The 17,335-nt window shown below is 45.5% G+C and overlaps 1 protein-coding gene across 2 annotated transcripts in view; it reads left to right on the forward strand.

Annotated features, from left to right (window-relative positions):
• Window positions 1-523: 523 nt before the first annotated feature.
• HADH (hydroxyacyl-CoA dehydrogenase) overlaps window positions 524-17,335 on the forward strand; it is a 49,603-nt gene continuing 32,791 nt past the window's right edge. Inside the window, exon 1 of one of the 2 annotated variants that reach the window (XM_081248000.1) lies at window positions 524-807. In XM_081248000.1, the coding sequence (XP_081104126.1) occupies window positions 676-807 (132 nt within the window). In that variant the 5' untranslated portion in view covers window positions 524-675. The remainder of the gene's footprint in view (window positions 808-17,335) is intronic. The other variant, XM_081247999.1, reaches the window with a different exon arrangement.

Genomic DNA, 17,335 nt, shown 5'->3' on the forward strand with positions numbered 1-17,335 from the left:
GGCAATTAAAGGTTAAATCTCTTTCCCTTAGTGGGCCTGATTTTTGCATTAGAACTCACGGGTCACTAGACATTTGCTTTGGGTGTGAGCAGTTCGTTTCCTTCCGTTTTTAGCAGGAACAGTATGCACCGGGTTAAAATAATCCCTAGACTTGGTTTTTGGTGACACGAACGGAAGGTGCTCATTTTGGGCTCCCTCATCACCACAGCCAAATAACACGTATTTATCCGGCGCCGAGTTATGCACAAGGATCAAAAGTGAGGAGTTAACAAGGCAACACCACGGACTTCCCCTTACAAGGGGCCCGTGGCTTTTGCGAGGAAAGGCTTGCACTGGGTCCGGTACGGGAACGCTAACCTCTCGAGCACACAACCAGCTGCGTCGACAGCCTGGGTAGACCTGCTCTGCAGAGGAGGGCTGCGGCCCGCCCCAGTCCACGTGGGCTTGGACGCCGCGCTCGGACGTTCGAACGCCGTCCCTGCGGCCTCCGCCAATGGGGAAAGCGGGCCTCGAGGCTCCGCCCCCGCCGTCGAAGACGTCACGGCGTCGCCCTGGGCGCGCGGGCCGCGGGGCTCCTGGGCTTCCGCCCCCAGAGGTCTGCTCGCTGTTGGGTGTTCCGTGAGGGTGTCTTCTCCGCCAGGTGTTGTCGCTGTCGCCGCCTTCGCCGTCTGCACCATGGCTTTCGTAACCAGGCAGTTCGTGCGCTCCATGTCCTCCTCGTCCACCGCCGCGGCCTCAGCGAAGAAAATCCTCGTCAAGCACGTGACGGTCATCGGCGGCGGGCTGATGGGCGCCGGCATCGCCCAGGTGGGCAGTCCTCGGGCAGCGCTCCCCGCTCGCTTTCCTGCCCCCCACGACAGGAAAGCGCTGGTGGGCCGCGACCCGGCGGGGGTTGTCAGGCTCGGAGGCCAGCGTTCACGCGAGCCCCGGGGAATTTCCACCCCGACCCTCCCCCGTGTAGTTGAAATGTCTGGGCTTCTTAGTCTGCAGTCCCCCAAAGATCTAGTGTTCTTGCGCCGAGCCTCAGTTTACGGGGGTTGGCTTCCAGAGACCCGCACTGCGATCAGTTTTAATTTTATTAGTTTTTTATAATTCTGCAGCCGTTGTCAGAGCAGTTTTCTGCTCTCTAGATGGTCTTTTCTCCTTTCCCAGTGTTTGCTTGCTGAGTTACAAAGGATAATAGTAGTCAGCACTTTTGTAGCATTTGGTAACGTTACCTAATCGGCGCTTGTGAGGCCCTGGGACTCCACCAAGTGCTGCGCAAGAAGTCTTTGACCTAGTGCCCTCTGGCGCTGGGTGGAGTGGGAGGGGAAGGCAAAGCGGTTGAGGGCTCTGAAGGAGTCGCTAATCTCAGTGTGCGTCTTCAGGACTCTGCCCGGTTCCAACTAAGCTGTTGATTCAGGGTCAGTTGTGCAGCTGTTACATAGGTACTGTGATCCTTGCGTTTTTACTGATTGAGTTTTAGCGCTTATATTCCAGCTCGTATTGGGGAACCGTGATTTTCATAGCCTAGCTGATTATATGCTTAGCATGTCGGCCGGCCCTTTGTTACTTGTACTGTTGGACTGGGGGAGGCATTTATCTAATTTTTCTTAGGGGAGAACTCAAGTTCAGTGGCTATGATCATGAAGGAGTTTAATTCTTGTAGTGTCTGTTTCCAGCCAAGTCCATGCTTCTATGCTTGCTTTGTAGAAGAATCTTTGCTTATTATTATATATCTTAAAACTTCCCAGACTGCAAGTTTTTTGCAACATATTAATTGGATTGCATTTTCTTCTAAAATCTGTATTTCATTAATGTTTTATACTTCTGACTCCCATTTCTTCTCAGATCATGTTTTTGGACATATATTGCCCTTTTTATTGTGTACATGCCCTGGCTGCTGGGTTATGGTGTCCCCTTAATCTTTATTATACGTGAGATGGGAGGAGTAGGTCCCTTTAACATGAAAGTTTATTATACTATGTGATACTTAAAAGAAAGTTTAGGTTGAGTGCATTTGTATCTCCCTGCTCCACCCAAATCTCCCTACGCTGTGAGAGTGAGATTTGTTGTGGGCAGGTATAAAGTAATGTATTTGTTTAAAAACATCTAAACAACATCTTAGTGACAAGATATTAGGCCTTAAGCCCCCAATAACAATATAGGAAATGGGTCCAGAAACTATTGTTGATGGTCCCTTGAAGACATCAGTGGAAGAGGATTAGAAACTAAGTAGAAAGCATCACTTCAGCTTTTGTACAAATTCAGGTTGCTCAGTTCTTGGAGTACTGTATCCACTACTGGCCAAAAAAATGTTATGTTGCACAAAAAGGCACACACGTTAACACCTAAAATTATGGGTGTGGTGTTGGAGCTTTCATCTGAGAAAGGGAGGAGACTGACAATGATGGGCATTCAGACTTGTGGATCAAATCCTTGAGTAGTTGGACCAGGGTGGCGTGCCTTTTGAAACCTAAGGGGTAAAAAGGAAAGCTATTTACCCCACACATTGGAAATATAATGGAATTATCATTCAAGAAGTTGATAAGGACCAAAGATTTAAATAGTGGACAGTCCTAGGGAACAGTAGTTCTGTCCTTACATAACAAGGTTTAAAAGAGCCTCAGCCACTGTAGGTGACAGCTTTAACCCTGTGGAGGGGAACCGCACTTCCCTGCATTATATCTCTGTGTGCCACTTTCAGCCAATTGGTTGGTTTCGGCCGTTTAGCTGATCCATTTTTGCACTCTATCCTGCAGCATGCTGTTCGAGGCAGTTTTGCCTCATTCTTCATGCTCCTTGACCTACAGCTTTTGTCACAGGGTAAATCTGTTTTGCTTATTTAGTGCCACAGCTATTAGTTGGTGTGGTTTGACTGTAGATTGGATCCAGTTCACTGTGGGGAATTGGGATGGCCTATGCTGGCTCTGTGCTAACATGGAAAAGTTACTTCTGTGCCTTGCTTTACTAATCTCTGAGGTAGGAGTAGCCTCCTAGGAGTATGGAGAGGATTGAATGAAGCAGCACACGTCAAGCACTTAGCACAGTGGCATCTAGTAAGAGCTCACAGAATGTTAGCTGCCTTCAGGGTTATTACCATCATGGTGTTATCCTTGTCCTTTTGTCATTGTCCCCTCATGCCACGCCCATCTCTGAACCTTGCTGCTGTGGTAGGCCTGTAATGTTAAGATGGAGAGCACTGGTTGTGATTCTGTTCCATCTTGCTTAATCTTGAAGGCAAATGCCAGTTGTTGACTGCAGTTTGTTCAGGGACCTCTGAAAAGAGGGAAGGCACTTTTTATACTCCTCAGTAAAGCCTTAAAAACACAAGCACAAACTAACGTCTAAGTTTATGCTACTAATTCACACTTAGCTTCACTCTCCAGAACTCTTTCTGAAGTAGTTTTTTTTTTAATTAAAAAAATTTTTTTTTTTGGTGGCACCAGGTCTTAGTTGCAGCAGGCGGGCTCCTTAGTTGCAGCTCGCGGGCTCCTTAGTTGTGGCATGCATGTGGGATCTAGTTCCCTGACCAGGGATCAAACCCGCGTCCCCTGCATTGGAAGGCGGATTCTTAACCACTGCACCACCAGGGAAGTCCTGTGAAGTAGTTTTAATTTTAATCAAGGTGTAGTTCTGTTTACATTTTTAACTTTTAAAAAAATTTATCATTTTTTGCCATATGTTCCAGTTCATGCTGAGTAGGATAAAAAAAAAACTGAGTAGATTTTGTGGGAGCCTGACACATTTCTCAAGCAATTAAGCAATTTAAGATGAGTGAGGCCTGTGTTTAATTATACGTAGTTGATCAGAGCACAGGCCATTTGTATATTTGTATTCTCTAAGAGTATCTACTTTGCCTGTCATTACTTTTGCTTGTTTTAATTTAAAAAAAACAAAACAAAAGCTGTGGGTTAATATTTAAGTAAGGTTAACTTGTTTTGTGTGTTTGCCCATTATTCTGACTTGGGTCTGATTGCCAGTTTATCTTCAGCTGGATACTTAGGCCAGCAAAGAAGCTTCCAGCAGTAATTGACCCTTGAGTGGGGGACAGGTTGATTTTTGCTTTGTAAAGAAGGGAAAAAAAGGAAAAAAGTTATTAGCTGTGCATCTCTTCAATTTATAGAATGAGTCAAAGCTTTGCTTCTTGCATTGCCTTTTTTTCATATGAGGAGCCCAGAGAGCTTATAGCTTTTGTTAATTTACTAGTGAGAAGCCAGTGGGCTTTCTGGGAATGTCATTTTAGGGGCTGGATTTCTTGGCTCTCTGGTACAACCTTCCTTTCAGTGCACTACACTTCTTTGAGGAAGTGAGAGTTTGCATCTTGAAGGAGGCTGGAGCTGAGTTCACACCGAAAGCTTTTTTATTTGTTCCTCTTAAAGAGCAAAAAGTGCACATTTTTTCTGGGGAGAGCTCCTTAGGCTATTAAAACAAGGGGAGGGGTATTCTAAGCTACAAGTACACGTTTCCCTGACATTTGTAGTACTCTGCGATGCTTGATGAGGACTCAAGTGGATAGGAAGTCTTCTCCCCAGCCTCTGCATTTGTTTGCCCATCTCCTTTTTCCTGCCCCCAACTTTGAATTTTCTGATGCTGAGTAGAAGAATGATCAGAGTTGCTTTGTGTTGTTTAGCTTTATTCTTTTCTGTCGCTACAGTGAGTATGCCTCTGTTGAGGTTTGTTTGAAAACAGTGCAGTGGCCTAGGAGAAGTTTTAGGAGCACAGGAGGCTGGCACAGTCACCTGGCTGTAAGCTCTCATTTTGACTCAAAGTCCTTTATGGAGGGAATAGTTGTTTTGGGTTTTGTTTTGTTTCTTTTATTTTTGGCTGTGTTGGGTCTTCATTGCTGTGCGCAGGCTTTCTCTAGTTGCGGCGAGCGGGGGCTTCTCTTGTTGACAAGCACAGGCTCTAGGCATGTGGGCTTCAGTAGTGTGGCACGCGTGCTCTAGAGTGCAGGCTCAGTAGTTATTGTGCACGGGCTTAGCTGCTCCACAGCATGTGGGATCTTCACGGACCAGGGCTTGAACCCATGTCCCCTGCATTGGCAGGCGGATTTTTAACCACTGCGCCACCAGGGAAGTCCCATGGAGGGAATAGTTTTATTCCCAGGTGTTAACTTTGTCCTCAAGGGTATGGGCTGTGTGTTTGTCATGAAGTTCTTCCCTCATTTACTTCCCTCATTTACAATGTTGTTGCCCATTTCTTTATTGGGCTGTTCTCTGATACCCAGCTTCTGTCAGCATATTAGTCTTTGGACTTGGGGTGTGGCTGGAGATACTGTAGAAGAGGTAGGGCTGACAGGCAGAAAAATGAATGCCGTAGAATATGTTTGGGTATTGTAGAGCAGAAATGGTACCTCAGTCAGGTTTTGGGTTTTCTCTGCCTTGTCCTAGATCCACCTCACTGTTATCTGCCCTTTTCTTGAGTTTCTCATTTCCTTTCCTCCTCCTTCTCTCTTCTCCCCATATCTGCCTTAGGCACATACCTCACTGCCTAGCTCTCCTGGGACCACAGGAAGATAATGCTGCTGCTTTCTGTTCTATATCTCCCTCTAGGTTATGCTGACTATGTGATAGTTTCCGCTCAGCGGTGGTCTAATGCCTGGAAGTGAGCAGGCTGTAAGGTGCCTGCTGGAGTTTGGATCCCAGCCCTTCCTCTCCTGGCTGTGGGAATCTTGGGCGAGTCTCTTAACCCCTCTCTGCTTCTTCCCTTATCTATGAATAATGATACTTGTCTCAGTGTTCTGAGAGTTCTATGAGCTAAGTGCTTAGACTGTACTAGTGTTTTCAATGGTAACTGTTGAGTAAATGTTAGCTGCCTTTATGTAGATCCATCAGCTGTAATCTGGTGATGACTTCTCTTATTTTAGATTCTCTTAACTGTCTTTGAAGATATGATAGGGAGCTATGGAGAGTTTAAACAATTCTAAAGATTTTAAGACTAATTGTGTGGGCTGTTGAGAGAGATAATCTTAGTGCTTTGTTCACTTGTATTTGGGCATTACAGTAAGTTCATAGTCATAAAGCATTTGCAACAGAGCCTGACACTTAAAAAACACTACAGATGTGACATTTTTTTCTTTTCCAAGCACTTTAATGTCTCTGTCATTTCGTGTGACTATTATGATATTCATCCCTGCAGAGATGGCACTTGGGGTCGAGGGTCAGAGGCAGAGCAGGGCCTGGAACTCAGGTCTCTCAACTACTCTTCTGCTTGCTGGAGATCCCTGTGGCTGCAGTGACCACAGTTCTACCTGCACCTTTGGCCTCTGCTGTCTTGTGGGGAGAAGTATGGCTTCCATGGGCAAGGGGATTTTTTGTGGGTATCTGGAATCAGCAGTTATCAGCTTGACCTCTCTTCAGCTCTAGATTCAAAGTTAGAGTCACCTGCTGGTCATCTCCATCCTCTGCTACTATCTTTCTGCCCATAATAGACTCAAATTCACCTGGCAAGACTTCTTGGTTCTCTCCAGCTTTCCCAAAGAGTTTCCTCCCTCTGTGATTGCCGTTGTTGATCTTCTAGCCACTTCATGCACTCCAAAGACAGGATTGCTGTCAGAGTGTCCACCATACAGCAGAAGGCTCTGAGGCTTTCCTCTGAGGAGAGCTGTTTCCCCTGTTCTTTCCTTTGTAGTTCCTAGACCAGGCATTGATACCTGAATTGTTGAGGAAACATCTTAATTGGTTCATTTCAGCAGAATCTAATAGGAAAGAAACACTCATCCTAATAACTATTGCCATATTAATCTTCTGAGAGAGCAGTTTGGAATTGCAGCTCTCTCCTCTACTCAGAAAGTGTGCATCCTGGCAACATCCTTCAGAGATTCTTAAATATAACTAAGAGTTGGTTGATGCCACTGACATGCCCAGCTATCCCATCTCCTTTCCAGAATTTGTGGGAGATGGGAGTGGAGGGTCCAGGGAGAGAATTTATTTTCTCTACATTACCAAACCCAGATGCTTACTGAATTTTTTAAAAAATTGTGTATTTAACAGGCTCACTTAAAAATTGAGGCACATTTCCTTGGCTTTTTAGAAATGCTATTTAAAATATAAAAATCTCAGTTTAAAAAAGAGGCCAGCCAATGAACTTAACTGTTTTAAGTACAAACCAGCTATCTGTGGTGGTGGTCGAAAGCCTCAATGGAATGCCTTTTTCTGATTGTTGAAGTTTGTGAAGACAGCTTGTGTTGATGGCAGAGTTCACGGCATTGCACAGAGACAATCATACACCCCGACTTGCCAGCTCTGAGAGATGCAACTGATTTATGACTTTTTTCCTCCCTGGATCAAATCATGAGAACCCAAGGGCAGGCCTAGATGCAAAGGCACAGCAGCCTCTGGGGCGCAGCAGCCTCATGGGGAGCAGCGACTCTGTGTACTTATTCTGGGCCAGACACTTACTTACTCTGGGGATCGAGAAGTCAGAATTTGCATTTGGCAGATGGTACATACAACTTTGCCGTTTTTCAGAGAGAATGTAATGTTGATGAAATGCAGCCCTCCTGTAGTGTAGGGACACATGGAACATCTCACCGGACCAGTTGATGTAATTCTCACAAATTCTCCACTCAAATTATACTTCAGAGAAGGGGCTTCAAATCTGGTGGTATGTTTGCAAAAATAGAGAAATCCAGCAAGCTTCTGCTTGGCATGTTTCCTTGGTCCTGTGGCTGGAGTACTCAGGGGCTTTGACAAGTGTGCTGTTCACTGGTCCTATTTTTACAGCTCTGAGCACCCTTGTCCAAAAATATTTCTCTCTGGCTAAGCCTGCTTTCCACCAAGGCTAGAGAAGTCATAGAGCTGAGGACATAGCCTTCAAATAAATTTTTTTCCATTGCAGACTGCTTGTCCTCGAGGTCTTACAGTGTAGGTCACTATCACATAAAACAGGAGTTCTCAGTGGGTTGATTCAGATTATTGGCACTCAGATTAAAGTGCCAGGGAGAGCCCTCCTTATTTATTGAAAAAATAACATGTCTATGGGAGGAGGGAAAAAGACCTCTTTATTTTTGTGATCCCCTCTTCCGCTACCATCTCCTCAGAAAGCTGGGGATAATTTATCACTGAATAATTTGAGAAGAGTGAGTGTGATTGATTTCCTTGTATCCAAGACACATGAAATTCTTTTCTAAGTAAGAGAAAATTCAGTAATGTAATTTAAAAAATCAAATCAGGTGTGAATCATCAATATCACTCTTATCAACAAACAATGCTGATAAGCTGGTACAAACCACCCCAAAACTTTAGACTTAAGTTTACAAAGCAACACTATAAATCAGTAGGTTTCATGCCTTGAGCAGGGGTCATCGTGGTGCAGGAACTTTAGCAAAACAACTCAGGCTAATTCTAGACCTGCTGGAATTAACCGTCACAGCACTGTTGCTGTGAAGAGTCATGGTCCTGTCTTCTGACATACATGTGTGCACATATCTCTTGGGTGAAATTACAATTTCAATTTCAATTACAGTCTTGCTGGATTACGAGATATGAATATATTTGACTTCAGTAGATAATGCCAAACATTTTTCCAAAGTGGTTATACCAGTTTACAGTTCTGCCTTCAGGGTATGAAGATTCTCTTTGCTCTACAGGATTATATTGTTGCTTTAAAGTTTAGTCATTCTGGTGGGTGTAGTGACATTTCATTGTATTTTTATTAGAATTTCCCTGCTTACAATACTAGTGAGGTGAACCCCTTTTCACATGTTTATTGGCCATATAGATATATTCTTGTGTAATATGCTATTAAATTTCATTCCTGTTTAGCTCTCATGTTGTCCTTTTTTTCCCTAATGGATTTTTAGGAAATGTTTATAGATTCTGATTATGAATTCTTATATTCATATTTCAGATATCTTCAGTTCCCTGCATTGACTTTTAATTTTCTTTGTGGTTACCATGAGGCCTACATACAGCAACTTGTACAGTCTATTTTAATTTAATAACGACTTGAGTTTGATCCCATTCTAAAGCTCAACATTAGTACCCTCCCCGCCATTTAATGTTTTGTTTTTTTGTTTTTTTTTAATGTTGAGCCTTCTTTTAATTTATTTATTTTTATTTTTGGCTGTGTTGGGTCTTCGTTTCTGTGCAAGGGCTTTCTCTAGTTGTGGCAAGCGGGGGCCACTCTGCATCATGGTGCGTAGGCCTCTCACTGTCGTGGCCTCTCTTGTTGTGGAGCACAGGCTCCAGATATGCAGGCTCAGTAGTTGTGGCTCACGGGCCTAGTTGCTTCGCGGCATGCGGGATCTTCCCAGACCAGGGCTCGAACCCGTGTCCCCTGCATTAGCAGGCAGATTCTCAACCACTGCGCCACGAGGGAAGCCCATTTAATGTTTTTGATGTCACATTTTACACCTTTTTATCTTGTATATCCCTTAACTAATTATTATAATCATAGTTATTTTTACGACTTTTGTGTTTTAATATTCATGCTAGCTTTATAAATGATTAATCTACCTTTACTATATATTTATCTTTCCAGTGAGATTTATTCTTTCATATGTGTTCTTGTTACTAATTAGCGCCCTTTCTTTTCAGCTTAAAGTCCCTTTAACATTTCTTGTAAGGCTGGTTTAGTAGTGATAAACTCTTTCACTCTGAGCAATAACTTTGCCAGGTAGAGTATTCTTGGTTGGAAGTTTTTTCTTTCAGCACTCGGAATGTATTGTGCCATTCCCTTCTGACCTACAGAGTTTCTGCTGTTGGTCTTACTGGGGGTTCCCTTGTGTGTAGCAAGTTGTTTTTCTCTTGATGCTTTTAATATTTTCTCCTTGTCTTTTTTTTTTTAATTCAACACCCATTTATTCTCTAATTCTGCCCACATGGAGACACCCTCCTTGAAAAGGTGTTAAATCTTTCGTTCACTTTAGCACCTTATGCTGAAAACACGTGTTCCAAGGTTTTAACTATGAGATCCACATTCTTAAAGCATTAATTCTTAAACCTCATCTAGATTTCTCCCCCTTGGTTGGGGGGAGATGACCCAAACACAGCGAAGAACAGCTCAGGACTGTGGGCTCTGCTTGCCCAGAAGACCTTGCAGCTCCCCTGACCACCCAGCTGGAGCCAGGATTAGGACCCTGAGACGAGGGGTGCCTGCCGGGCTGCCGCCACCACCACTGGCCCCAACTCCTGTCCTCTTCACTGGCTTGCTGTCGCCTTTAGTTTCCCTGGAGTTTGGGGATTCCAGACCGTCTCTGCTCACACTTCTGTGTCACGCCTGCTGCCCCAGCACTGCTGATCCACACAAAGGGGGAAAAGCACACAGAACTGCTTTTCAACACACCAACGTTCCACACAAAAGTTATTTGATAAGCCTGCAAGTTCTTTTTCATCAGAGGACATTCCCAAGGCCATGACTTCCCCGGCTCTCCACTGCCCTTGCCCGCAGACTGGACGTGCGTGGCCTCCGTGCTGTGAGTCAGGCACACACCCCCGGCTCCACTCCGGTGCACTGTCCTGCAGAACTGAGGATGGTGCCCTGGGCTCATCAGCAGGATCTGTCCTGAAGCCAGTTCTAGAGCGACAAGAGCCACACCTGCAGGTCTATTCCACTGACCAGCTGCACAGGACCGAGCTGGGCCCACGGACCTGAGAAATGGAATCCAACCCATGAATCCCCCCCCAAACCATATTTTCTGTAGCAGGGTCTGTCAGCCTTGGCCCTATCAGAATTTGGGACCCTGTAGCTTTACTGTGGAGCCGTCCTGGGTACCACAGGACATGTAGCCACAGCCCTGGCCCCCACCAACTAGATGCCAGCAGCACCGCTACCCCTTTCCTGCCCTGCGCATTGCCACGTGCCCTGGGAGGGGGACAGACTGCACCTAGTCGAGAGCCACTGACCTACAGCTTTTGTTCAGCCCTCCAACTTAAACATTTCAGGAAATAGCAAAATGCACTCTCCACCTGCAAGGAGACCAGGAGGCCCCTGGTTTGGGTGATCATTTTTTAGGGTTACATTTGGCCCATCGAGGGGCTCCACACAGGGGCCCGACTTCTGCCTCATCAACAGGACAAATGCCAAGAGCGAACCTCTGGCCTTCCTTCCAGAGTGACATGTCTCAAGGCCCTCAGAGCACGAGTGCTTGTGGACCACGTGGCTCTGGGCCCCCCTCGTCCCCACCTAGGACCCTGCTCTGAACAGGGCCTGGAGGCCCTACAGGGCCTTGATACCAGCTCAGCGGCCCTCAGCCAGGGATGCGTGTCACACTTGCCCAAGGATTCCTAAACAGTCCTCGCCAGACAGACCAACAGATCATTTCCAGTAAGGAGACCCTCTCCTGGTCAATCCCCTTGTGCCCAAAGCTTGCCATGTGGTTGTACACATATCTCATTTAATTCTCGCAGTGAGCCTTATTTTATAAAGAAAAAGAATATCAAAGTGTTCAAGGGCCTGCGCACAGCTCCCATTGCAAGTGCATGTGGAAACAAGGTGCTTCCTCACGCAGCTTTTGGTGATGTCCAGCTACAAACCATCCTAAGCGCCCACTGTTCTGAGCACTGAGCGTAGAAGTAGCCGCTTCCTCTCTGCCCCATCGTCTCAGGTGCAGCAGGGCAGCCGCACCCGTGGTGCCGGCAAGTCCAGCATCTGCAGGGCAGCTCTCCTTGTCTTTCACTTTTGACATTTTAATTATAATATGTCTTGGTGTGGGTCTCTTGGGTTCTTCTTATTTGAAACTCTTTGGGCTTACTGGATCTGGATGTCTGTTTCTTTCCCCAGGTTAGGGAATTTTTCTGCCATTATTTCTTCGAATAAGTTTTCTCCTTTCTCCCTCTCTTCTCCTTCTAGGACACAGTAATGTGAATGTTAGTATACTTGATGTTGTACAATAAGTCTCTTAAGCTATCTTCACTTTTTTTCATTCTTTTTCCTTTGTGCTGCTCTGATTGGTTGAGTTTATGCTTTGTCTTCTAGTTGATGTGATTCTTCTGCTTTATCTAGTCTGCTGTTTAACCTCTATGGCTTTTTTTTTTTTTCAGTTCAGTTATTGTATTCTTTAGCTCTGTGACTTCTGTATGGTACTTTCTTTATTTTCCATGTCTTTGTTGAATTTCTCCCTGTGTTCATCTATTCTCCTACCCAATTTGGTGAACATCTTTATGACCACTACTTTGAACTCTATCAGGTACATTACTTATCTCTGCTTTGTTACGGTTTTTTCCTGAGGTTTTATCTTGTTCTTTCATTTGGAACATATTCTCTGTTTCTTCAGTTTGCTTGACTCTAAATGGTAGATGGAACAATCACCTCTCCCAGCCCTGAAGGAGTGACCTCGTGTAGAAGGTGAACCCTGTTGTTCATCCCTGCCGCAGCTCCTGGTTTTCTCCAACTTGTGTGCTTATCCAAGTACCCTGTTATGTTTTTAACAGCTCTTAGTAGTTGAGGATGTGCCAAGTCCTGTTAATGTCCCAAAGGGAAGAATCTCAGCATCTAGATTCAGGGCACCTGGAAGCCAGGCCCTCAGGCATCAGCTTTTAAAAGTAATTAGAGGGCTTCCCTGGTGGCGCAGTGGTTGAGAGTCCGCCTGCTGATGCAGGGGATACGGGTTCGTGCCCCGGTCTGGGAGGATCCCACATGCCGCGGAGCTGGGCCCGTGAGCCATGGCCGCTGAGCCTGCGCGTCCGGAGCCTGTGCTCCGCAACGGGAGAGGCCACAACAGTGAGAGGCCCGCATACCGAAAAAAAAAAAAAAAAAAAAGTAATTAGATACATACAGTCCTGTGGAACCTTAGGCATTAAGCGCCTCTGACCACCAGAGCCAGGTGATCTGGAAGTGTTCCCTGAGTGGCAGCCACAGAAATTAGGGCACCAGATGAGTGTATAAGCTCTTTTCTGGTAGCCCTTTAAGAACTCTTTCTCTGTTGGTTACAGTCCTGTGGGAACCACGAACATAAACCCCACTGACCACCAGAGCCAGGCGATGTAGAGGTGTCCCCTGTCAGCAGTAGCAAAAATCGGGGTGCCAGACGGGTATGAGCTCCTTTCTGGGTGACAACAATTATTACAGTCCTATGGGGCCAGGAATGCAAACTCACCTAGCCTCCAGAGGCAGGCAATCAAGAGACACTGCTTAGCAGCAGCTGCAAAAATCGGGGCACCAGACACGTGCAGAAGCTTCCCACCAGAAGACACTGGTGCTCTGGAGAATGGCACAGGGAGAGCGCAGAGGTGGTGCCTACCGCTCTCCATACCTGGAGAGTGTTACAGCCGGCTTCTAGATGTGTGTGTGAAATTAGATGCCTGCCCTTCAGGCTGACACTTGAATATAAGCAGGTCAGCTTCCTTTATTTTAAGTCTGGTGTGATCAGCTGCCTCTAAGCTGGGCCCTGGGGTGTGTGAACCTGAGCATGTGAGCCCTTTAAGAGTGGCTTCTCAGATTGCTAGAGTCTTGTGGGTCTTGGGACATGAGCCTTGTTGGTTTTCAAAGCCAGAAGTTTTGGAGGGTCATCTCAAGTGTGTGACCCAAAAGTTGGGATGCCTGATGTGGGTGCAAGCCCCTAGCTCTTCAGGGAGAAGCTCCAGGTTCCAAGGTCCCTCCCTGCATGGGGTTTTTGATGAGACTGTATCCCAGCCTCTCCTACCCACCTTGTGGTTTTCTTCTCTTTTGCCTGATGTATAGTCGTCACTCAGCCCCTCTTTAGGTTTTTTTTTTTTTTTTTGCGGTATGCGGGCCTCTCACTGTTGTGGCTTCTCCCGTTGCGGAGCACAGGCTCCGGATGCGCAGGCTCAGCGGCCATGGCTCACGGGCCCAGCCGCTCCGCGGCATATGGGATCCTCCCGGACCGGGGCACGAACCCGTATCCCCTGCATCGGCAGGCGGACCCTCAACCACTGCGCCACCAGGGAGGCCCTTTAGGTTTTTTTAAAGAGGAAATTGTTCCATGCGTAGCTGTAGACTCAGTGTGTCTATGGGAGGACGTGAGTTCAGGATCCTCCTACTGTACTGTCTTGAACTGGAACTCCAATATAGTTATTTTCACATTATGAGGGGAGGCCCTAAGCAACCCTATGAAGAGAGCCTTGGACCTTCAGGAGACCTAATCTCATCTTGGCTTTTCCCACCAGATGTATTTGTTCAGTCAACATTTCCTGAGGGCCCACCCCAGCCAGGCAGGGTCTATTCAGCCGACAAAGATAGAATGACGTTTAGTCAGAATCCAGGAGTAGGGGAGACAGCACTTCAACGGACGATCGTCACACAACGTGGTGGTGGCGTGGTAAGGGTATGCAGGTACCCCTGTACTGGAACACAGATGCCGTGCCTGGGGCGAAGAGGATCTTGGGGTGGGGATGCTTAGTATCTGGAAGTGATACTCAGGCTTAGTTAATGAGGGGAAGCTGGGGAGAAGGCACGGGCAGTACGAAGTCCTGGAGGTGAGAGGCAGTAGTAGCAGATGTGGGCAACTGCGAGCCTTGTGGTGGTATTAGAGTCTCAGGCGGTGGAGAACAGCCTGTCTGGAGAGGAGGTGCGTCCCTTTCCTGGAGGGCCTTGCATGCCACGTGTAAGAGCTTTTATTCTGTGGTCATGGGAGCCACTGAAAAGTTTAATGGAGTTAGTAATGTAGGCAGAAGTGCCTTTTACAGAATTACGTTTTGGATAGAACACTTTAAGTTCCTGTATGTAATCTTAGGTGAATAATTTTTTTGCTTTAGTTAGTGTTTCTTTTCTCAGTAAAATGAAGGTGTTGTGTTGGATTAAAGGTTTTGTGTGTGTGTGGTAAAAAATACAGAAAGTAATATATCATTTTGACCATTTAAAAAGGTACAGTTCAGGGCTTCCCTGGTGGCGCAGTGGTTGAGAGTCCGCCTGCCGATGCAGGGGACACGGGTTCGTGCCCTGGTCCAGGAAGATCCCACATGCCGCAGAGCGTATAGGCCCATGAGCCATGGCTGCTAGGCCTGCGCGTCCGGAGCCTGTGCTCCGCAACGGGAGAGGCCACATCAGGGAGAGGCCCGCATACCGCAAAAAAAAAAAAAAAAAAAAGTACAGTTCAGTGGCATTTAAGTGCATGCCTGTTAAGTAATAACTCCCCATCTCCCCTTCCCCCAGCCCCCGGCAGCCGTTGCTTTACTTTGGGTCTCTGAATTTGCCTGTGTTCTAGATACTACCTATAGGAGGAATCCTACAGTATTTGTCCTTTTGTGACTGCCTTATTTCACCTAAAAATTTTTTTTTGCGGTACGCGGGCCTCTCACTGTTGTGGCCTCTCCCGTTGTGGAGCACAGGCTCTGGACGCACAGGCTCAGCGGCCGTGGCTCACAGGCCCAGTCCCTCCGCGGCATGTGGGATCTTCGCGGACCGGGGCACGAACCCGTGTCCTCTGCATTGGCAGGCGGACTCTCAACCACTGCGCCACCAGGGAAGCGCTCACCTAAAAATCTTAAAGGTTCATTTGTGTTGTAGCATGTGTCAGAATTTCTTTCCTTTTTAAGGAATAATATTGGATTGGAATTATTTTTAATGGCATCATATTCCATTGCATGTCCACACTACCTTTTGTTTTTCCATTCATCCATTGGTGGACACTTGGGCTGCTTCCACCTTTTGGTTATTGTGAATAATGCTGCTGTGAACATGGTCTACAACTGTGTTACTGTTGTAACTGTGTTACAGTCTTGCTTCAGTTCTTTTGGGTATATACCCAGAAGTGGAATTGCTGGATAATATGGTAATTATTTTTAATTTTTTGAGGAACTGCCATACCATATTCTGCAGTGGCTGCACTGTTTTACCCGTCAGCAGTGTGCAAGGGTTCCAATTTCTCCATATCCTTACTAACACTTATTTTATGGTTTTGTTTTTGTTTTTTTAATAATAGCCATCCTAACAGATGTGAATAAATCAGAGGTTTTTACACTGTGCTCTGATAGACTTTAGGGTTAGGAGTTCAGTGAATCTCCTTGGTGGTTCCCAAACCCCTCTTCCCTGACCCATGCTTTATGTATTGCTCTTCTGTATACATTCTTATGAGGAAGGATTTCATGGCTAAAAAGTGTGAAAGCCACCACACTGATCTTCCTGCTCTAAAAATAGATGATCTTGATCATCTGTAGCTAATAAAGCTGAACAGTAAATACTTCTGCCAATCTCTGACCTTGCAGTAGTTGAGAAATTAAGGTGCCTCACTTTCTCCCTACTATGATAGAGAAGAAACATACGTTGAAGAGAAACCTGAAGAGGAACCTATGCCACATGTCTGTGGTCATCCTTGACCTGGCTCACACACGTGTCCCTCACAGGATGGACGGACACATCCTGTCCGTCAAAGGGGCTGTGTGTGTCTTTGCCCACAGCCCCTTTGAAAAAAGGTACAGGACACGTTGACATGCTGGAGGAAATTAAGCATAAATCTAGTTTTGAAATTACAGAGGTGGTCATATTACACAGTGGTTGCCCTCCAGTTCCCCTTTTGCCTGGCATCTCCACCAGTGCCAGAAAACAGTTGGACTGCTCACAAAATAACAGGCATTTTTGTGGCATTTTTTTCACTTGGTAATTGACTAAAGGCTCCAGTTATTAACTCTTTTTTTCTTCCTATCCTTTTCAAACTAAGAGTGTGATTTTTCATAATTCTAAAATAACTTGGTTTGTAAAATTTGTTATAAAGAGTTTCTAGTAGCAAAACCAGTCATGATTTCTTGAGAGCTTATTCCTAAGATAATTTACAAATTGACGCTTTTAAAAAATAGAGCTATTATTCATGCCTTCTTTTCATGAATATTGTGTCCCTTTGTGCTAGGCATCAGGGCAGTTGAAGGTAACATGTGGTTGCTGCTCTTGAATTGCTCACTGTCCAGAGGAAGAAGTACAGGTATGAACAATTAATTGCCATAAAGGCACAGATCACCTGCTTATCATATCTGGGATGTCACCTGATACAGATGAAAGTTTTAGTGGTTTAAATACCTTAAGATATGGCTTTTAGACACTTAAGATATGACATTACATATAAGATATATCTTAGGGTGAGGGAAAAGGAACATTAAAAAAGTACATGTTAAAAAAAGGCATATTATACATTGCACCACATATATGTATATGAAATTTATATTTACTGGAAATTTTGGATTGTAATTAGGAGTGTGCCAGAACTACCCTGTGTTGGGATCTGTGGCAACAGCTACTTCAGACTCTGAAGAAGTGGATGATACGGCAGCTCTTTTGAAAAGGTCTCTAGGTATTATTTTGAGTCATCATCAAGAGTTGGTGTTGGTCAGCTTTTTCATGTCTGATGTATCTTTTACATCTGGAATTTCTCCTACATACTTATTGGTTTATGACCTTTATTCTGAAATTTGTGAGATTTTTACAACATGAAATCGTTTATGACCATTTGTTTTTGATTTCT

The sequence above is a fragment of the Mesoplodon bidens genome (assembly GCF_964165515.1).
Source record: "Mesoplodon bidens genome assembly, chromosome: 1".
NCBI classification, from domain to species: Eukaryota; Metazoa; Chordata; class Mammalia; order Artiodactyla; family Ziphiidae; genus Mesoplodon; species Mesoplodon bidens.